Below are 22994 nucleotides of genomic sequence, written 5' to 3'. Positions count from 1 at the left end.
TAAACAGTCTGTGAGCTCTCTAGTGGTACTCACTGCATCCTACGGCTTACAATGCAGCCAGAGAAGCAGTGCATGTAAGCAGGCCTTGCTTGCGGGGCACATTCAGTAAACTGTTACTTAGACCCCACTGGGCCCATGTGGTTCCTTCATGTTAAAGAAGAGCTGGGCAACCAAAGAAAGACGTGTTTTGCTTGCTGCACCTACCTATGATTCCGCCCACATCGTACCAAATCGAAAGCTGGTCAGCTTCAGCCTCCTTCCATCCAAAGTTGTTGCTGAGGTAGAACGGCAGCCAGAAGAAGAAGGAGTAATTCACTAGTTTCAAGCAGGCATAGGCCAGGGAATACTAAGACAAAAACAGCCAAAAAACCAGCAAGCAGTTAGCATTAGAAAAACCACAAGTAGCAACTCCTCCTCCTTCCAATAAGCCCACAGCTGAAACGCCCATGGTAAGTGCTTCTGCATTTCACATGAGAATGCAAGGTCAGGAAAACCTAATGCTGAACATCAAAGGGACAGATTGGGGGGAGGAGAAAAAGAATCAACCAGGATGTCTATTTTTAGTGTTCTTTTCATTGGACACAATGGCTTGAAACACCAACTCTTCCAGCAGCTTCACTTGAAGCACAAGCTTGTGAAGAGGAAAACAATTCGTTCATCTCCTAGATTGGAGGAGATGAACCATGTGACACTAAGCAAGCCAGGTGCTCTTCATTATTTGTGCACTACGCTGAGAAAGACTATGGCAAGCACAATTTATCTGCATCACGGTGTGCCATTCAGAATACTGCTACATTCTCAAAGCACCCTACAGAGAACTCCTCCTAATACCCAAACATTTGTATCCCAGAGCTCAAGACACAAGTGCTGGGCATGCATGAGAGAGCACCATGTCTCCTGACAGCTGAGACTGTCTGTGGTTCTCTTGCTATGGTTCTGGGGAGTGAACTTGCCTTAGCTTGCAGGAGGACGCTCTCAGTGGAGTCTTTACCTGTGGAAATAACTCCTCCCAGGCAGCTCAGAGCCCATGCTCAGCAGCTTTCAGGGCAGGTGTAAGGTATGTTTATTTTGGCTGACCATCACTGTCACAGTAGAAGGGAGCCATGTTTGCAGAGTTCCAATGCTCAGTGGCAAGTGCCATAGCTTTTTAAGGTACCCAAGAGGATAGATTGTGGATTTGTAATGATCAGATTGGTTTAATATGGTAAGAGACGTAGGTGATACACTGATTAGTGCCAGAGACATTTTGATATAAAAATAAATGCCTCCGAACACAGACCACTTCTTCGGCAGGCGTTTGATGAGCAAGCGGAACAATGGAGGCTTGTCTCCCTTTAAGCCTCCTGTCTTATAGGGCCCAAGCCTACCTGCCTCTGAGCAGGATTTCCACTGAAGTCAGCAAGAGTTCTTCAGGTAGAGCAGGACTGGGTCTTACCAAGCCCACTGCTTATTACAAAGCACTTCAGAATGGTTGACTAGATTGCTTGAGAGATTAGCCATTCTTAATCTCCAGAGACCCGAGAGGAAGGCTGTCAGTGTAAAGACAGTTCCATTGCACTTGTTCGGTTGGAGAAGGGGAAAAACTGAGGAAAACCAGAGTAGGAAAAAAGTTGATTTGCTTTATAAGTGTATCTATCTCTTGGAAGTTATCCTTGTTTGTATTCAGGCATCCACATTCACTTTCCAGTCTCACATCCAAGCTGCTCATAAGGCCCCATTAGTGCAACGAAGTAATTCTGGAACAACACAGGTAGATGATCAATTTGATCTTCCAGTCCTTTGCCCTGGCCATGCAGGACTGTTCCTCCAATGTATTTGTTAGCACTCTGACCAACCTAATTTTACAGGGCTCAAGTGAGGGGACTTCCACTACTTCCTTTGGGAGTTATTCCACCATTGGATCACACCATCAGGACCTTTTTTCTGATATTCAGCTTCCACTTCATTCAGCGTTTTATCCCATTTCTCCCAGAACCTCCCCCCGCCCCACCAAAAATTAGACCTCTTCCTGCATGGCCTTTACACAGCTCAAGGTGGTTATGTTCCCCTTAGTCATCACTTCACCAAGCTGTATACATGGAATTCCTCAGTGACAGAGGGGTCTGTACAATACCCTATCCAGTGGCAGCCCGATTCTCACTGTGGCCTTTAGGTGTTACTGTAAGCAGAGGCAGTGCTCACCTCACCTATTATTAAGGCCGTCAAACATGTTACAGTATAAAACCCTGTCTTCGGTTGTTTATAACTTTGCCAAACTTTAACGTTGGGAGTGAAGTCTTCCATGCCAGGTGTGCTCCTCAGGTTAGTGGGGTTTTGCCTTTAAGTTTAGGTCAAAATTGTTTAGCCATTTGTGAGAACAAGGTTGTTTTGCCCATTGTCACGGGGCAGGGTTCCTTCACCCTAGATTCCTGTCTGCAAACAGTCCTCACACACAGCTAGTGACAAGTCCAACTAAAAGGGCTATAGTCACATTGTAAATAAAACAGAACAAGTTCCCCACAGCTGAGGGTTCATACATTCTCCCTAGGCACAAGGTGAGAGGGAAGAGATCTTGGGCTTCTCTGGCCCTTCCAGCTTACCCCTCCCTCTTCCTGTCTGGCATTTATCTGTTCTCAGCCGGTATCCTGAGCCACCTGGTGTCCTTAACCAAGTATCTCCCTAACGTGCCCCATGTGGGGATGTTTACCAAATGCCAGAGTGGTGAGTCAGCTTAAGGCTGCTACTCACTCTGTCCTTCCCCTGTTAAAAACATTTCTGACAATTTCTTTGAAAAGTTCTAGTGCTCCACACTTGGAACAGGAAGTTGATGCTTCACAGAGGGTGGCATGTGTGTCAGGATCAGGGATGGGCCTTTTGCTATTCCTGTGAATATCTGCCAAGTTATAAGCCTTTGGGGGAAAAAAGTCCATGTTTGTACCTGCCTTTCAAAGTTAGCAGCCACTGAGCACACTCCAGCCCCTCACAGGTCCCAGCACTGACCAGACTACACATGTGCCATCCCCACAGAGTAATGGAACATGCTGCATCTCCTCACAACTGCTGCGTGTGACTGGATCGTGCATGCGACAGCTCAGGGGTAGAGAGGCAAAGCCAGACATTCCTTACAATTGCAGCTCCCAGCTGCTCCAGGTTAGGGCTGGGCACCAGAACCGGGCAGGGAGCCCGTCTCTCTTGTGCTCTCAAGAGCCACCCTGCTGGCGCCAATGCAGCATGGCGGAGGAAGCTGCCTGACTCAAATGCAGAGGGGACAAGAGCTTAACCTGTAGAAGGGAAAGGAGCAGAATGGGGGCAAGGAGCCTGGTGAGACTGGGAGAAGGAGGGAGAGAGAAAACTGTGACTGGGAGCTGTGGGAGAGGAGTACTGGCTGGGGTGGAGGAGAGGCTGGGACTGGTGGAGGAAGGAGACTGGGAGTCATTTGAGTGGAGCTGGATGTGTCGAACACTGAGGCCAGGTCTACACTGGTATACATCGGTATAGCTACGTCACGCAAAGGTGCGAAAAATTCACCCCCCCCGAGAGACATAGCTACAAAGACCTCACCGCTGGTGTAGAGGCAAGAATTCTTCAGTTCGCCTAGTGACGGCCTCTCAGTGGGATGGATTACCTTCATCAACGGGAGGAATTCTCCTGTTGGCGTAGGTAATGGCTACCCAGAAGCGCTGCAGCTGTGCCACTGTGGTTTTAAAGGTCGACAAGCCCAGAGATTGGATGAGGTGCTAAGAGGAGGGACGGAGACTGGGACTGGCTGGACAAGGAGATTGGGAACTGGGGTATGAGGTGGAGGGGAAAAACAGCAAGACGGATCTGACAAGGAGCAAGGCGGCAGGGGAGAAACTGAACTAGAGACTGGGACTGTGAGATGGGCAGGGGTGTTTTGAATAACTGGAAACCAATGGGCGGAGGAGAGGGAAGAAGAGAGAGAAATGAGGCTTCAGACAAGGAGTCCAGAGGAGGACACTAGGACTGGCTGAGTATGAAGACTGGGATGAGATGCCTGAAAGTGGGTAGGGAAGGAGATGGGGACTGGGACAAGGAGTGAGGACTCGATAAGAGAAAGGACTAGGACAGGTTGGAGTGGAGGGAACAGAAGGGTATGTGCCCACTAGAACACTCCTCTCCAGAACCTGGAATGGAACCCAAGACAGACCACACCGTTCCTCGGCTGTCAGTAAACATCTGTGAAATTCCCTGGCAAAGTATGTCTCAGCCCCCTGTAGTGCTGGTCCACATGGAGGACGACAACAACCTACTACTGCTACCAGTTACTCAGTTAGCTCTTCAGTGGATCTAAAAATTCCACCTCTGTCCATTACCCATGTGGATGTCAATATGATGTCACCTGATGGATTTTTTCCCCCAGTTTGCTTAAAATAAAAACCTAGGAAATTACACACAAAATACTGTGTTAAAAGAACATTAAGGGTGCAACGTTAAGGGTCGGATTTACAGAAGTGAAGAGTACACTCAGCTGCAACTAAAATCTGTGCTTTGAACATATAATGCCAAGTACTCGGAAATAAAAAAAATATCAGACCCTACGCATCTCAAATTGGGTACCCAAAATTAGTGGGCACTTTTGACCTCAATCTCTCTGTGCCTCAGCTCCCCATCAGTAAAATGAGGATAATACTACCCCTCACCGCATATGGTTGTTATGAACATAAATTACTATTTGTGAAGCATTCAGTTACTGTAGTGATAAGTGCCATTGGAAAGCCCATGAGGAAATTAAAATTCTGTATTCAGAGCAGGGTTTGAATAGTGTGTAGGAAATATGGTCTGGGGCCATACCTTGAACAACAAGGATAAAACAAAATATTGACTAGCTACTCATTAACTGAGCTCTGTCCATCCTGTGCACTGAATGACACAGGTGTCCTGTGGGGAAAAACTGCAATCATGTAATTAAAGACTACTATAATGAATACACACAAGGGCAGTATTGCCAACCCCAAAAGTTTGATATGTATGACTCAGAGCCCTCAAAATCATGACCAAAAAAAAAAGTTAGCGTGGCTTTTGCTCTTTCTTGATTTTTGTACTCCCCCCGCCTGCCATGCGCATGTTCGTTCTCCCAAAGTTATGGGGAGAGGTAATTTCGGCCCTCACTGCAGGACCTCTCGCTTGTTGCCTGATGGTGTGGAGTTCCCAGCTTCTCCCCAAGCCTCAACATTCTAATTAATCCTGTGTCCCCCCTCACTTCCATATCTGCCCATCCGCCTGTGTGGCAGTCAATTCTGGTTGCATAGGTAACCTTAATCCTGACATTTCCTAACTTCTGAGTGCTTGATTTTGCAACCTTAACAATGTTCTTTTAACACAGTTTGTGTGTGTGTCCTGTTATGTCTTCTTTGTAGATGGTCCCTCGACCACCTGATGGCGTCCGACACCATGAGTTGCTGCATCAGCTGAGAGTAGCGTTGACAGATTCCACATTCTCTCAGCACTCGCTCGTTACTGGGGTCCCATGCACCCAAGGCTCTGATGATTAGTGCATGTGTCTGAACCTGGTAACCCTTAGCTCTCAAGATTTCAGTCAGAGGTGCGTATTTCTCTACCTTTCGATCTTGGACATCGTGGAAGGCTGGGGACCTGTTCTCGAAGGGCACTGTGACGTCTACTGTGACGATCTTCTTCCGGTCCTTGTTGGCGATGATGATGTCTAGTCACCGTTGGCTGTTGGTTTCGAGGATGGCAGAGTTCACGGCAACCTTCCCTAGGGGTTGAGGGATGGCTCTGGCCAGGCGATCTTGGATGGCATTGTGTCGCAGCTGCCAAGCTCTCAAATGGGGCTTGCTGCTACAAAGGATGTGGGGTAGCATCTCAGCGTAGCAACACTTCCTGCATCGCTTGTCTCGATTCCTGTGGTGGACAGCTCCATTCAGTGGAATGCAGTTAAGCTGGGCCCTGTGGATGAACCTCCAGTCAGCAAATCGGGTGAAGCTGTCCTGGGGAGGAAGTGGTTGCTGGTGTCTCACTTGCACGTCACCTCAAATGCCTTGCCCAGGTCTGGCTTCCGTTTCAGGTTTTCCATGTATTGGGGGTGGATGGCATCCTTCAGGGTCCTCTCTAGCATGGTTCTAGCTCTCAGAATGATGATAGTGTGATCTGTATTCTTCACTGGACATTGGCAATACCAGGAGGGGTGAGCTGGACTGCTGATGAGAAGCACAGTCAGGAAAGTAACAAATACTTTCCTCATGGACTGTATTTTCTAAATGGATAACCAACCTGATTCTCAATTACTGAGGGACAATCGCCACTCGCTGATATATTTTGCTTTCCACAACCAAATCTCTGTACAACTTTTCATGAGTGATGTACCCGCGTATTCGGATTCTAATATCTAAACTATTGTTAAATCTATTCACCTAAATTTGGGTTATTGCTGATTATGCACTCTATATATCGTATCACTTTTAAAAACTAACTCCATATTTGTGGATAATCTAAGTACTATACCCAGATGTACAGACACTTTTCTCAACCTATATATTTTAACATTAGCTTTAATGAAATTTTTAAATTTGTAAATCATCATCACAAACAACAATGCTGAGTCCTTACCAGAAGAACACCTGGTAGACAACAAGCTTGGAAAAAGCCAATGGGCTTGGGCTGGTTGATAGTATCAGGTGCTTGAATAGAGTAATTTTGATCATCCTCATCCTCCTCATTATTGCTGATTAAGGGTTTGTTTGCATCTTCTTCAGCACTGCCGTCCTGTTCATCTCCAAGCTCAGGGAGGCCTATAACACATGAGAACATACACTAGAAACAAAGGACAACACCATTCTTTCCCCACACAAAACCCATGCTCACTCCTTTTAAGCATTTCTCCCTTCTGATACCCCGCTTGCTCTCCCATACCTCCATCCTCCTTTGGCTTAGAAACTCTTCTAGATGGTGCTCTGCAGATTCGCCAGTAGAAACTACCCCTTGTCTTCTAGCGCTCTTGAAAGTATTCTGTCTGATCCTGGCGTCGGCTTTGTCTGTTCTGAGTGTCTGGCCATTAGTTGGAAGACACAACAAATTAGTGCATTTCCCCCTATTTAGTGGCTAGACTCCCTGTGCGTAGGTCCTGCACACATCATCTCAGGCAGTATTTGAACATGGATGCTCACCATGTACCAGAAGCAGTCCAGACAGATGAACTAACAGGAAGACTCCGTGTGGTGGATTTGCTAGAAGCTATCCTAGGCTGTCTGACCTGCAGGACATTCCTATATACACTCCAGCATGTCAACAGTTACCTCCTCTGCAACCTCCCCAAAAACCTAGGAGACTCCACCATGTCCCTGACAATGCCCTGAAGATCTCTTTTCTACTCACACTGGAGACTCTGCCTTGTCAACCATCTTCTCAGTTAAGGCCTGTGCCCCCTTCAGAGCCCATATGCCAATCCTTAATCAGCTGGCAGAGTTTTGCAAACCCAAGGCATTCTTTCCCCTCATGGGATGGAGAGGATTCTGAACCTAGTGCTCAACACAATTTACTCCCATGGTAGTCACTTATATGTTCCTCTATTAATGCTTAGAAAAACACCTAGTTTCCAGAGGAAGGACATTTGGGAACTGAGTGCATTCTAAGGAATATGGTTTGCACACGAGTCGGACCCCTCTTTGACACTCTGTCCATGTGAATAACATTGTCTGCACCTAGCGTGTTGCAGGCCAAGAAAATGTTCACTCAGGTAGCCACTAGTTTCGAACGGTGTCAGTGACACAAACTTTTGGCAGCAGGAGTTGGGCTTTTAAAGTGATGTGGCAAAGTTAACCACATTTTAATGCAACATGGGGGATCTGCAAACCTGTTTGCTGACTAGGGTTTAAGATGATGTGGACCTCTTACTTACCCACTTCTTTCGGGGAAATCAGAAGTCCAAAGAAGACAATGATTCCTCCAGCAAACTGCACCGATGCTGTCACCAGGAAGGCATACTGGAGAGAAGAAAGAATAAAAGCACTATCTTTCACATTGCTCTTTGGCATCTTATTCTAAATTAAACATTCATCTCTATTTTTCCAACAACTTTCAGTCACACAGGGTCTCTATGCAATGAGACATGCAATTTCTCTGTACCCCAACTTTGTGTAAGAGTAAGCCATACCAACACAGACTATCTCCATAAAACCTAGAAACAGTCACCCCTGCCTCTGGAGTAGACACTATGCTGTTTATCTCACTGGAGGGGGAGCACTGGAATGGACATATCATAGTGGGGAAGGAGCTTAGACACAGAACACCAGATTTTATTCACTTTCCCTTTAATGCAGGCAGATAATGAACATCTTGTCTTACAGTAATGGCCACAGCTGGCACCTCACTGCTCTTGGTGGTAACAAAGCAGAGTAAGTACAGGCATCTACCATTCAGAAGGGTGAATCCTAACAAATGTTCCTGGAGCTTAGCCTCCTGTTGGCACAGGGGAATAAATTAAAATAATAAGCTATTGTATTTCTATACTATTTTTCAAGTTTGTGCAATAAGGACCTGCAGGCACCTGAGCAGAGCGCATGAACATTTCTCCCTTTACACTCTGCTGCATTTAAGATTTCCATGAGAGTGAATACTGGAAATGTGTGTATTTAGTCCATAAATACTGCCTTGTTCTCAGGTCACTAGCTATACAATATTGCTTTACAAGGGGCAGGGATGGGTGGACAAGGAGAGAACGTCGTAAAATCAGGTTGTATTGTCCAAAAGGTGAAGACTGGAGTTGCAGTCCGTGGACATGCTCAAGCTGGAGCCCCCTCGGTATGAGAGAGAAAAGGCTGCCAACAGGGGATTCTCTGTGAAGCGTCCCTGACTTCGGAGCTCTTCCCCAAACTTGGTCCAAAACAGCTCACGTCTGGCCTTTAAGCCACGATGCAAAACCCTTTTCTTTTCTCCCTGGCTTTGGTTATAAGGTAGATTTAACATCTCCTTTTTGTTGCTTGGCCACTGCTGAGTGGAGAAGTGCTGGAGATTAAGTTGTAGCTTATAACACTTGTATATTTCAATATTGTCAAGAACACCTAGAGCCTGGGATAGCAGCTCTGTTATCCTATAGAAATCAATAAATATGTCTACCTGATGGAACTATTTTTACCCATGTGATAGTTGGCAGTTGGGGGGAGGAGTTTTGATTTTAACTACAATACTATTGTTCTCAAGCACCAGACTGCACCTGCTCTGCTAAAAATCATACAAGATGTTCATTGAACACAGTCAGATTGACCTTAGCACTATGGAGACCAGATGTCCCAATTTTATAGGGACAGTCTCAATTTTGGGGGCTTTTTCTTATATAGGCACCTATTACCCCCCACCACCGTCCCGATTTTTTACACTTGCTATCTGGTCACCCTACTTAGCACGGATTATTTTTATATCCCATTCCCAAAAGAGAAGGAAAGCACAAACTGCATAGCGAGAACTACATTTCAAATTTCAGCCTATTTAGGCCTAGCATCTTTAAATGTTTATATAAAAATATGTAGTGGGAAAAGAATTTTTTACTCGTCCGTAACAGAAAAACAGCTGAAGGTATTTTACTCAAACTTTCAAATAGTTTTTACCTCCAGGAGGAAGAATAGACAATTCCATCCCAAAAGGTGTATGTTTTGGGAAGATGAGAGTGGCTGAAAACAGGTGGTTATAATGAAAGCAGTTTTGCTACCTTAACTAGAACACAATTTGGGTCTATTTCTATAAGAAGCCGTATTAATTGCTAATCCTTGTTAAATGCTCCCTGAAGCAGTGGCATGCCCATCCCCACACCTGATGGATATCCGTGCCCAGGGCCAGATTAAGGTTATGAGGGCTAAGGCTAATGGGAGAGAAGGGTCTAAGTATGAAATACATATTACAAAAAAAATTATGAAGTCAAACATCTATCTATATACATATTTATTTATGTAAAATTAACAAGTTTATTCTACTCTGACTACACTCAATTCTTCACACAAATTTTTTCCCCCCTAGCTTTAACTGTGGCAAAGTCATGAATGATGTCACTGTAATTCAAAGACCTGACAACTTCATTCTCAATGCTCAAGAGGGACAAAGCACTGAGATGCTCTTGTGTCATGGTGGATCGGAGGACATTTTTGACCCTGGTTAGAAGAGAGAAGGAACATTCTCCATTACAGTTAGTAATCATTAGTGACAAATACAGGCATAATGCAGTTTCAACATTTGGAAAACATTCTATCACATTGGATTCAGTGACAACTCGGTACGTCCAAATACGATTTACTTTCGTCACCTTTTCTCTCTATATTTGAGAGTGATGCACATTCAACAAATTGAAGAAATTATTTAGTAAAATCTATTGGGAGATCGTCTGGGTACTTCTGACACAGACGTCTGATACCTTCACTGACTTTGGAACTTGAAATGTTAGGCAAAAAATTTGTCAGTACACTAAAGATTTTGTCAATATTTTTGTAAGCCTTGATCCGATGTTCTAATGAACTCTTCAGTTTGTCAATGATTGTGATGAAGGTATTAGCTCTGAAGGCCTCCTGGTCACTGAATGAGTGGGAAGCTGCATCGTCGCATGTCTTCTGTCTTTTGCGGTATTTAGCTGACTTATATTCATGGTTAGCAGTCCTTGCAGCCCCCTGAATTTCACACTCATCAAAACTATCCTGTATTTGTTGAAGAACAGTTCCAAGACTCCTCATTAGGTTTACAGCAGTGGAAAGGTCAATTTGAGCACTTTGCAAGCCTAGACTGCACCTGCTGAATGGCTGACGTATATCATTCCAGACCTCACACAAAATAGCAGTTTCCAAAGGGTGCACTGCATCACTCAGGATCTTCGCATCTTTTCTTGTTGCTGATTTTTGAGATTCATCATCCTTGATGCTCTCTAGCGCTTCACGGATGTTGGGGTATTCCAGAACAACTGCATTCACAGCTTCAGCGTTGGCACTCCACCATGTCCCTGAGAGTGACTGGGCACTGGGCATCGCTTTGGTAGTCAATCTCTAAGAATCATCCAACGACTGGTTGATGCAGAGAAAAAAAACTGTACAATTCTTGGACAAATCCAAAAAAAGAAACTTCTTCAACACAACAATCCACGGCAGATTGGCCAACAAGGCTGAGTGAGTGAGCAGCACATGGTATGTAATCAATTGCGCTTTTTTATCTTTGTCTACATCCCTGAATATTTGCCACTCATTTGCCAATAGTTGCCAGCTATGACATTGCATTGTCATAGCTTTGGCCATGACAAAGGCGGATGTGAATCCCATTTTCGGTGAGGAAATCGAGTAGGTACGAGGCAAATTTCTCCCGGGTGGTTGGTGATGTTTATGAAGGTCATAAAACGCTCAACTGGTCCGCTGGGTAGCACATAATGCAAGATGACAGTCAGCTGATCTACATGTGACACATCCGGTGTTGAGGCGACGGACACTGAGAAATATCCCACATCTTTGATCTCATCTACGATGGCTGATAGTGTCTTCTTTGCCAGCAGTGCAATGAATTCATCACAAATAGTCTTTGATCAGGGGTTCTCAAACCGGGGGTCAGGACCCCTTCGGGGGTCACAAGGTTATTACATGGGGGGTTTGCGAGGTGTCAGCCTCCACCCCAACCCCGCTTTGCCTCCAGCATTTATAATAGTGTTAAATATACTAAAAAGTGTTTTTAATATATAAGGGGGGGGGGGTCGCATCCAGAGGCTTGCTATGTGAAAGGGATCACCAGTAAAAAAGTTTGATAACCACTGTCATAGAAGGATTTTTTTTATGATAAAAGGAAAATTAAACTTGTCTTGCCATTTATCCACTGTTTCTGGATGAATTCTCTGTATCTATCACTTCTATGCATAGATGTTGGAACTAGGGGTGCAGCACTCCCTGGATGAAGCGGTATCCATCACATACAACAGCATTTCTCAAACTGGAGTCCATGGAGCCCTGAGGGTACTCCAGGGGGTCCACAGGCCCTGCTGATCAACTCCTCCCCCTCCCTCCCAGCGCCTCCTGCAAACCTCCGTAGGAGGCGCTGGGAGGAAGGGGGAAGAACGGGAATGGGGCACACTTGGGAAAGGGGGTGGAAAGAAGTGGGGATGAGGAGGGGCAAGGGTGGGAAGAGGTGGGGTGGTCTCTTGGGGGGGAATGGGTGGAGTGGGGGTAGGGCCTGGGGCTGAGTGGGGGTCTTGGTGGGTCCCCCAAAAATTTTAAATTACAGTGGGGGTCCTCAGGTTGCTAAAGTTTGAAAACTGCTGTCTTTGATAGATATGATGTATGGCCTTTTCCACAATTTGCATCTTCATTGATGTGCTGAGCTAAGAAAGAGCCGAACTTAGCGATTAGCTCTAGAACGCCAAAGTAATTGCCATTGTGTTTCAATCCAACAGTCTCATCTGAGCCACGGAATGGCAGACCATGCTCAGCAAGAAAAACTATGGTTTCAACTACACAGCTGAGAATGTTCTTCCAATAAGCATCAGCTTCCAAAAACTGATTTTCCATTTGGGTATCAGTTTTGCCACTAACTTTCTGTCGGGCGTGGTAGCTGCTAACTGAGAATGTATGCTGCTTACTCATTGCATGATTGGTAATGTATGCAGTATTCTTCCAACCACTGAAGCCTTTGCAGAACATTCCCCACTTCAGAAAACAGGTGGCAATAAAAACAGTACACTTTCTTAGAAGACGAATGGCAAGCGAGAATGGCTCATCTAATCTGTTTGTTAGGGTTCACATATTCAAACACTGATTTGGTCAGATAACTATTCTGATTGGTGTACTCTCGCTTTGTCAATGACAAGTCAGCATCTAGATTCTGGCATTTCTGTGGGCCCTTCTCAGTCCAATATGCAATGAGATCTTGAGAAGTCACATCCTGCACGCCTGGATTGTTGGAGAAGGATTTTTTTTGTCTCACTATCACTGGGAAAGTCTTGAGAGGAGTGGGGTGAGACTGCAGCTACAGAAGTCACAGGAAGCTGCTCCTTTTCATCAGACACAGCAGACACAGCATCACTTGGGCTGGTATTGGCCTGGATTTCCTCACCACCAGACTTAGGAGGAGGAAAAAACATTAGGAGTGAAGGAGAACGTTTCAGTACTACATCTGGTCTTTGCTGTCTTTCTTTGGCCTCCTTCAAGTTCTGCCATCCTCCTTTCTTTGACATGGTTTCTACTGTCCAGTGTAGACCTACTGTGTATAAAGTTCGATATTGCTTGGGCCCACAAACAATTACTTAGTCCACAAAGACAAAATCACAACCACCATAAATTGAATTCACAATCTTGATGGATTAATTTGTACAAAGCAATATCCAATGAGACAAAAAATTTCCGATGGCCCCACTACCGTCACTCAGCTGTTACTTCAATATGGAATGGAGGGCCTAAAAATAGGAGGGCCTATGGGTTAATCCGGCCCTGTCCGTGCCTCACCGCTGCTTAACAGCAGTGTCTGTCAGCCAGCTGACGTGCAGCATTAGATTTGGCTCCAAACAGCACTCTATCCTCTCCAACTCAGGAAGATGGTAGGTGACCATGACATAGGCACTCAGCAGAAATGGGTAAGTTTTAAAGGGATAGAGCCCCTCCAAATCTCATGCAATATTCTGTACTCTCTGGAGTAGAGAATGAATGGAGAGGATTACTATGCTCTGTTGCCACAAAGGTATAGGGAGCAGAGTTCCCCCATAGACATGAGAAAGAAGAAAAACACTTTATTTATCTGGTCTCAGTGGGCCAGAGACAGGAAAAGACTCCCTGGGATAAGACAGCCCTTCGCATAACTCCAAATCAGACAGCAACTACTCACCTCATAGCCATACTGCAGAACACAGGAGGCAAGGAACGCTCCCAGAATGTTTCCCACTGATGCACAGGCACTCCAGAGTCCAAAAACAAAACCCCTCCTGAGAAAGCACAGCAAAATGGAGCAGGAGAGGGGGAGAAGATAGAGAGTTAGAACTGGCTTTAACTGACATGTAATAGTATTAAATTCTCCACTCCCTCCCCACACAGAAACAGCTTCATTTAAAATAAATCATACTGTAAAATAATCAGCTCATGATAGACAAGTTTGTCTATCATGTCCCATTTTGCTTCACTTGAGTCAAACTAAGATCTAGGTCAGTGGTGTCAAGATCCCAGACCAGATCCAGCCCACAGGACACTTGATACATTTATCCACATAAATCTGACAAATTATGATTCTACAACAGGTCAAAGTTTCTATCTAGTCCTTATTAATGTGACTTGCTGTTGCCCTACCTTAGGTGGTCTGAAACAGCCTTCTGAGATGTTTGAAACCTTAAATCTAATGACAACACTTTATGGGCAAGATTTTCCAATAACTTAGCTGTGCAGTTGTGCACTTTATGAGTGCTCACAGTCATTGCAATTGTGCGTTCAAACTGAGTTTTATATATGCCAATGGCCAAATCAACAAAGAGCAGAAAACATATAATAATGATACCCAGCTCTTATAGAAGATTTTTGATCCCCAGATCTCAAAGCACTTTACAAAGGGAGGTCAATATCATTACCCTCATTTTACAAGGGGGAAACAAAGTAATGCAAGTTTCGGCACAATACAACAGCCTTAATCTGACCCAAAATGAAAACTATTGTGTCAGAGTTAAAGCTCTTACATAGTGAAGAAGTACGCATTACTGTATTTTATATCGGATAACAGCACTTCGTTTACTGTTTATTTGGGACATGTAAGATTTGTGTTGTTCACTATTCATTTACTGCTTGTCAAGGCTCAGGTTACAATAGGTAAGTACGTTATTGTTTAGCCACCATAACAGGATTTGCCAGAGAAGTGTTTTGGTTTGGGAATTCAGCCGAGACTGCTGATCTGCATCACAGATAAGCTATTAAACCAAGGAGAAATATCAAGTACCCAGCTTTTCCAAACCAGTTGCCCATGATGGCAACAACACAGGGCCAGCCAGTGGACTGCAGCAAGCCATTCACAACCCATAGGCAGCAGTAGAACCATTTGTTGTAGAAATGCAGCCATTCTGTGAGAGTGCCGAATGCAAACTCCTGTGGGGAAAGAGAGGAAAATTGTGATCCTGGTACAAATCTTCCAGGCTGACTGGAAATGTCAATGGAAAATTGAAAGGGGAAAAAAAAGAAAAAGAAAAGAGAGAGAGGAAGTGGTTCCAGGCCTATGTTTTCCATTTCATTCAAATGACAGCATCTCCAGCAGCTCAGGTGTTCCTAATATCATGCTCAGGCAATGTTCAGTGATGACTCAGAGGTAACAGCACCACCTGCTGAGTCACCAACAGCATGTCCTGCAGCATCTAACATGCCTCCCTCCCAAGTGTGGTACCCAGCTTAGTTACAGCCCACCCTAGGAGTAATGGCGGCCACTAATTTACAAAAATAAAACTTTAATCAAAGATTAATGGACAAAACACCTGTCATATAAAATATGCAACAATACTGAAATACAGGAAAGTCTCACTAATTCCCACTTTACTGATGCATAAACCCCTGCAAAAAACCTACAGTGGTTTCATGGTCTTTATTACCAAACACTTAATAGCAAAGAGTGCTAAAATCTGGTCTCAAATTACAAAATCTTCACCAATATAACAGATGACTGTACTTTTACTAGAACACAACGGTCTATAATAAGTATAGAATCTCAGCAGCGTACAGCTGAAAGGAACCTCCAGCCTCCCACACTGTGGTAGGATTAAGTATACCTAAAACACCCTTGAGAGGTGTTTGGTTTACCTGTTCCCAAAAACCTCCCCAGGTAACCAATTCCAGGTCTTAACTATCCTAACAGTTAGAAAGTTTTTTCTAATATCTAACCTAAATCCCCCTTGCTGTAAATCATAGAATATCAGGGTTGGAAGGGACCTCAGGAGGTCATCTAGTCCAACCCCCTACTCAAAAGCAGGACCCATCCCCAATTAAATCATCCCAGCCAGGGCTCTGTCAAGCCTGACCTTAAAAACCTCTAAGGAAGGAGATTCCACCACCTCCCTAGGCAACGCATTCCAGTGTTTCACCACCCTCCTAGTGAAAAAGTTTTTCCTAATATCCAACCTAAACCTCCCCCACTGCAACTTGAGACCATTACTCCTTGTCCTGTCCTCTTCCACCACTGAGAATAGTCTAGAACCATCCTCTCTGGAACCACCTCTCAGGTAGTTGAAAGCAGCTATCAAATCCCCCCTCATTCTTCTCTTCCACAGACTAAACAATCCCAGTTCCCTCAGCCTCTCCTCATAAGTCATGTGTTCCAGACCCCTAATCGTTTTTGTTGCCCTTTGCTGGACTCTCTCCAATTTATCCACATCCTTCTTGTAGTGTGGGGCCCAAAACTGGACACAGTACTCCAGATGAGGCCTCACCAATGTTGAATAGAGGGGGACGTGTCGAATAGAGGGGGACGGTTTTGAAGAAGTAAACTGATTACTTCTTGTCCTGCCCTCAGTGAACACGAGGAACAAAAATTGGTCGCTGTCCTCTTTATAACTACCTTTTACGTATTTGAAGATTAACAGTCCCTCTCAGACCCCCAGTCTTCTCTAGATTAAGGCCTGGTCTGTACCTAAATCTTAGGTCGATCTAGCTACGCTGCTCATGGATGTGAAAAATTCAGATCCCTGAGACACATAGTTAAGATGACCTCAGCCCCATTATTGACATCATTAGGTCAATGGAAGAATTCTGTTGACCTCTTGAGTGAGTGAATCAACTGCAGCAATGGAAAAACCCCTTCCATCGCTGTAGCAAGTGTCTACACTACAACAGCATAGCTGCTGCTGTAGCACTTATAGCGTAGACATGCTCTAAACATGCTCAGTCCTTTCAACCTTTCCTCATAAGCCATGTTTTCTACACCTCTTTTATTGCTCCCTTTGGACAGGGAACCAGTATGACAGTGAACCACTGGTAACTGTTCTCTGAATATGGTTTTTCAACCAGTTGTGCATCCATCTTACAATAATTTAATCAAAACCGTATTTCCTTAGTTTGCTTATAAGAATGTCATGTGGGACTGTGTCAGAAACTTTAGCCCTGACCTACACTATCCAGGATAAACAAAGCACGCTTTGTGATGCAATATACTTGATTTATGCATGTGCTTTTATCGATATTTCCAAAATGTAATAATTCACCAATACGTCTCCCAGTTATTGGGATGAGTTAAGATATGGGCATATCCATGTAATGTTAATGATTAAAAACCCAATACGACAAAATACATTCAGTGTCTATCCATGGAAGCTTGAAACTGAAGAAGTCTTTCCTTACAGATATTTCCTTCTGACTTATTTCACCCACCGCCAGCTGCAAAATCAAGTAAGTTCATACTAATTTATTAATGTTAGTGTTTTCTTGTAAGAGGAAAGAAAGGAAGGATTTGTTTGGAAGGAAAGCCATTTTAAAAAGTTATGTGGGTTTGGAAAACAGTCCTGATACACACAGAAAACAGACTGAAGAAGAGAACGTGTAGGCCCAGATTTGGGCCCCTTATACTCAAGCAACTCTTGTTCAAGTCTTAGAAGGGTCACAACATCTGTTTGAAGAAACGTCTCCACAAATTCATACTGCCACAAAGGCTTTAAGGGGGTTGGGAGTACTCTTCTGTAGGCCTCAGACTCTGGTCATGATACAAAACAGTAAGTCTGGCCCAATGCCAAACTCCATAAACTAGCCATTTTTGCCACAAAGTTAAAAAAAAACCAAACCAAAACAAAAAAAGCATTCTGAACAGCTTAGCATGGCACTCCCCTAACAACACTACTTAGGAAGCACTGGGGTGTAGGGCAAGTATTATTACTATGCCAGCCCCAGCACCCACAGTGCCAGGCTAGGGTCAGATAAATTCTGTCATTTGAATCTAAACAAAAACAAAAGCCAAGTGTTTTAGAGGGAAGGAGAGTTTCTAAATCACAGTAATCATGCTTCATCAAAGCAGAGACATTTTTCAACTTACCACTAAAGCAGAGGAGCACATGCCGAAAGACAAGACCCATCGTAAATTCAGGCGATCACCAACTATGCCACTGACAAAGAGACCCTAAGAACACAGATAAGTATGGTAAGCAAAGCCACATAGTTTACATTTGATTTTCAGCATGATCTGTAAGAAGAGTTGAAGGAATGCTGGGAGCTCAAATCTGACCCCAAGTACAGGTGTTTAGAAGTTTGGTGGCGGTATTTATTTTTACAAGATCTCATACAAACAGAAGTGTTTCCATGAACTTATGCTCCTGAAATTTCAATGACAATGACTTTGTTTTGACAGAGGCTCTCCTGCAACATTTGCAATGCAAACATGACAACATTGTACTAGATTGAGAAAGTGACACTGATTGGACTATGAACAGAATGAAAATTGCAAGTCTGTTTTTGGTGTCCAACTGTAGATAAACACAAAGCAAACAGAACAGTGAAAGCTTAGATTTCTAGAAATTCAGCTTTAATAATCTAAGGTGTTATGAACAACACAGGTAAAGAAATTTGCCTAATTTTAGAAATATGATGTAAAAGGTTCAGAAAAAGCTATCCACTTTAGAGTGATATAATAAGTGTCCCAAAACAGCAAGGGTAAATGTATCAGGAAATATTTTCTTTAAATATAGGCTCCCCATCTTCCACATTCCTTTCAAGCCTCCTGAAGTACAAACTGCCATGCACCTGAGAGACATTCCAGCATGTACCACATGTACATGTAATGTCACATCATTACTACAGCAGACTTCAGTAAGGAGCCAGAGTATTGGGGGAAGTGCCCAGGAAGTGTCTTTTGCAGAGTGTTTGTTACCCTGCATGATACAAAACCACTTGAAAAAGCCTCCTTAAATCTGTGCAACACACCAGTGCAAAAGGCATTTATTTGATCCTACAACCCTCCTCCCCAAACTCCTCTATTGTCTGGCTCCTTGCTATGTCAGACTTCCGTGGTGGATGTGACATGCCACTAGCATGTGGTGTTGGAGACTGTGCTGGATTCTAGGAGACCTGAAAGAGGTTGGGAGGACAGAGAAGGTAAATTTAAAGCAGATTATATGCTGACTGCCTTTCACCATTGCTATTTGGAGCATTCAGCATGTAATTCTGAAGTAGATGGATTTCTCTTAAACCTATTTGCAGACCCCTTAAAAGATGTAACATATCAGTGTGAGGTGAGGGCAAAAATAATGCAGCCAAAGGGAACCTGTTCACTTCCCAAACCCTTAGTGTTAGTCAGGAGCAGAGAGCAGATCCTGTCCCTCCACTCTCAAACGTGATGGGTCACCCTCACCATCCTTCCCACCCAAACTTTGGCAGCTGTGATTAAGTTTTACTCACCACAGCATAGGAAAAGAGAAAGATAGTGTCCAACGTCCCCAGGAAAAGAGTGGCATCTTCTGCATTGGGAAATAAATGGCTACTGTTCCAGAGCTACAAAGAGAAGCAATTGAATCATGAGTCTTTGAAAGAGACAGATCTCATCCTATAATACACAAGAAATACCTTGCTCCAGTAATATCCCATCTCTGAAATACTTTAGCTAATTGATTGAGTCAGGATGAACTTCCACTTCAAATTCTATGAAAAGCACCTTTTTCTTGCTGGAGACCTCAACTAACTTCTAGCACACCACCAGTGAGAAACACTGCAATTAATATTTATGGTAACAATGTTGCTAATCTACATGCTGCTTTATATATAATGCCTCTGCTCTCAGGATCTTACAATCTACATTAATCGGGTAACACAACAGGAAATGACCAGGAGGAGGGAGAGAACAGAGGAATCAGGGGGAAAAGATACACTGTTCTTGGGAAAGTGATATTTACAGAGCATTCAGATTACCTGTTTTGTTCCAATTTTGTTTTTAAACTGGAGTTCAATTTTAGTTTCAAAGTGATCTGACACAGGGAGAGAATCAGTAGTCCCAGAGCTGAGATTAGTGACGGAACACAAGCTGAAAGTACCAAGCTTTGAAGATGGATTTGAAGGAAGAGAAGAAGGAATTAATTAAGGGGGAATGGGAGAAAGAGAAAAAAAAATCAACTTTAAAGGGGACATTTCCTATGCTCAACTTTCATCAACTCCATTTCAGTTTTTGCCATAGATCAAGTTCTTCAAGGCAGGGACCACCTTTTAATTATGCATTTGCAAAATGGTGCTCTGATCCATGATTGAGGCCCTTAAGCACTATTGTAATAATAAATGACAGCTATGCTTCCACACATCTCATTGCCTTCAGTCAGGACAGGCCTGGCTGTATTTGGAGTGCCTTCTACCCAAGTACTGGTCACACCTAGCCTTATTCAGCTTACGTGATCTGACCAGGCAGCAGCTGACAGATGTGGCTTCTATTTAGTTATGTTTTCCAAAATAATGCAGTGTGTAAAAAATATGTAATAATAAAAGGTAAAGCCACTGAAGAAAACTACTGCTGCCACTAGAGGTCAGTAGTATCCATCTGTCAGTCTATTAATAAACTGTATTGCTAGCTCAGAATGCTGAGCAAATCAGGAACGAGTGGTTAAATACTGATTAATGGGTAGAATATATATCCACAATACTTCATTTTACAGCACCCACAGGTGTTTTAGACCCTTTACGATAACGTAATAAAAACCTAAGGTCCCCGTACCAGACAGATTGCAATCCAAAAGTTTACACTTTACATTTTACACTTATTACACAAAGGCGTCCAAGATGGGAGGGGTTGCAAGTGCTTTGGAGGACAAGATTAGAATTCAAAATGATCCTGACAAACTGGAGCAATGGTCTGAAACAAACAGGATGAAATTCAATAAGGACAAATGCAAAATACTACACTTAGGAAGGAACAATCAATTGCATAAATACAAAATGGGAAATGACTACCTAGGAAGGAGTATTGCAGAAAAGGATCTGAGGGTTATAGGGGATCACAAACTAAATAAGAGTCAAAATTATAATACTGTTGCAAAAATATATATCTGTCTGAGATTTTGCGACTGAATGAATTCCTATAATCACACCACTGTAATAATCTTTGTACACAATATTCCTCATTAGATATCATTTGAAAAGTAGTAACTCATGGGTCAATAATATCATGGTGAAATGTATATCTATAAAACGCGTATATTAAGAGTTATGGATGTAAACTGAAATTATGACCGAAATGCATTTACCAGACAAGTCTGGAAAAATCCTGATTCTCAAAGACAAAGGAGAAGCTGACAGCTCTAGCGGGTGTCATCAAATCTCACTGGCAATCACTGGTCAAGTGGCCGTTCTTTGGCAATGAAGGGGGGCAGGAAAAGATTGATCTGCATTTTAACAAACAACATGGAACTTTTTTCACTACAAGATTCCATGTCTCCCTCTTCACAGGGAGAAGGAACTTTATCTAGCATAACTCTCATGAAAATGCATTTCAAAGGGTGACTGGGCTATAAAAAGAAAAGGAATACTTGTGGCACCTTAGAGACTAACCAATTTATTTGAGCATAAGCTTTTGTGAGCTACAGCTCCCTTCATCATTCACAAAAGCTTATGCTCAAATAAATTGGTTAGTCTCTAAGGTGCCACGAGTACTCCTTTTCTTTTTGCGACTACAGACTAACACTGATGCTACTCTGGGCTATAAAAGTGAGGGACAAAAAGACCTCACGGATTCTATCTTTCTTTCTCCCTCCCCCTCTCTTGCACTCTTTCACCTAAGATGACAAAGGAAACAGCCCTTTGGAGTGTGGGGGCAAATCCTGCCTTGAGAATTTGGTCAGTTATGTTGCTTGGAACACGTGGTAAAGATATTACCTGGAGCCAAGTCTAGTTTGTTAAGTCTTAGCTACTAGGAAGCGTTTTATATTTATTTCTCTTGTAACCATTTCTGACTTTAATACCCTATAGCTGTACTCACTTAAAATCTCTGTCTTCGTAGTTAAACAAACATGTTTTATTTTTTAAAATCAAAACTAATCCAGTGCTGTGTTTAAACTGAACTGTTTGGGGAACTCCAGTTAAAGTAGCAAACTGTTGTATAAAGCCCCTGTTAGGATATAGATATTCAGGCCTGTCTGTAAAGGCCTATACTCTAAGAATTTAGGTGTATTCCTATCACTTGGCTAGTTAGAGGTATAAAAGAAAGAATCAAAATCACTGTCTGCCAGTGTAAGGGCCTTCTCTTACTGTGACAGTCTGAGGCCCTGTTCTTAGGCTAAGGCCTTTGGCTAAGCGACAGAGGCAGCCATAAGCTGGGAAGTGAATGGTCACATCCTCACATTCCAAACTAGTCACATTGAAATAAGGTGCTATTGGGCTGTTAGGAATTTAATCCTGTCCTTATTGTGCCTATCACCTCCAGAGAAAGGGAAGTGCCTAGAAGCTGTAAAAGGAAATTGAGGTTGATAGTTTTCTGTCCGGTAAGAACTCACTTATCAATAGACACAGCTGGGAAACTCTTATGTCTTTACAGATGTAGTTGTGAAATCCTCACTTCTGTATTGTTTTGTCATTATAGTTCCCACTTTGCTATTGTTTATTGGCATGGTCTCTGTCTGGTTCTGTGATTGCTTCTGTCTGCTGTATAATTAATTTTGCTGGGTGTAAACTAATTAAGGTGGTGGGATATAATTGGTTAGCTAATCCATGTCAGGATTGGTTAGTTAAATTTTAGTAGAATGATTGGTTAAGGTATAGCTAAGAATATTACTATATAAATTAGGGGCAAACAGGAAGTAAGTTGGGATTTGAAAATAAGGAAAAAGGAACTTGTATTTAGCTTGCTGGAAGTTCACCCCAATAAACATCGAATTGTTTGCACCTTCGGACTTCGGGTATTGTTGCTCTCTGTTCATGCGAGAAGAACCAGGGAAGTGGGAGAGTGAAGGAATAAGCTCTCTAACAGCCCCCTTACAGGTGCAACAAACCTCAAATTTCTGAACTGCCCAGGAGAAGGCTGGACAGTGCAGAACGCAAGTTTTTGGGAAAATTCAGGACTGGGGGAATGTTGGGGTCCACCCTGCACATGTTAACCAAGGCTGGTAGAAGCCTGAG

At 43.4% G+C, this 22994-nt stretch overlaps 1 protein-coding gene and 1 long non-coding RNA gene across 5 annotated transcripts in view; one reads left to right on the top strand and one right to left on the bottom strand.

The window, feature by feature from the left end:
- Window positions 1-11783, top strand: part of LOC142070028 (uncharacterized) — a 41975-nt gene extending 30192 nt beyond the window's left edge. For both annotated transcript variants that reach the window (XR_012665998.1, XR_012665999.1), the window contains exon 2: window positions 5358-11783. This is a non-coding gene — a long non-coding RNA (uncharacterized LOC142070028). The remainder of the gene's footprint in view (window positions 1-5357) is intronic.
- SLC37A3 (solute carrier family 37 member 3) overlaps window positions 1-22994 on the bottom strand; it is a 48618-nt gene that overhangs the window by 8277 nt on the left and 17347 nt on the right. For 2 of the 3 annotated variants that reach the window (XM_048830828.2, XM_048830821.2), the window contains exons 4-10: window positions 19302-19394; window positions 17944-18027; window positions 14878-15023; window positions 13786-13882; window positions 7856-7940; window positions 6568-6749; window positions 205-346 (exon numbers count right to left, since the gene is read on the bottom strand). In XM_048830828.2, coding sequence (XP_048686785.1) covers window positions 205-346; window positions 6568-6749; window positions 7856-7940; window positions 13786-13882; window positions 14878-15023; window positions 17944-18027; window positions 19302-19394 — 829 coding nt within the window. Of the gene's footprint in view, window positions 1-204; window positions 347-6567; window positions 6750-7855; window positions 7941-13785; window positions 13883-14877; window positions 15024-17943; window positions 18028-19301; window positions 19395-19808; window positions 19931-22994 lie in introns of those variants that run through there. The other variant, XM_048830852.2, reaches the window with a different exon arrangement.

This window comes from Caretta caretta, chromosome 1, assembly GCF_965140235.1.
Source record: "Caretta caretta isolate rCarCar2 chromosome 1, rCarCar1.hap1, whole genome shotgun sequence".
NCBI lineage: Eukaryota > Metazoa > Chordata > Testudines > Cheloniidae > Caretta > Caretta caretta.
This window is presented reverse-complemented; position numbering and strand designations above follow the sequence as displayed.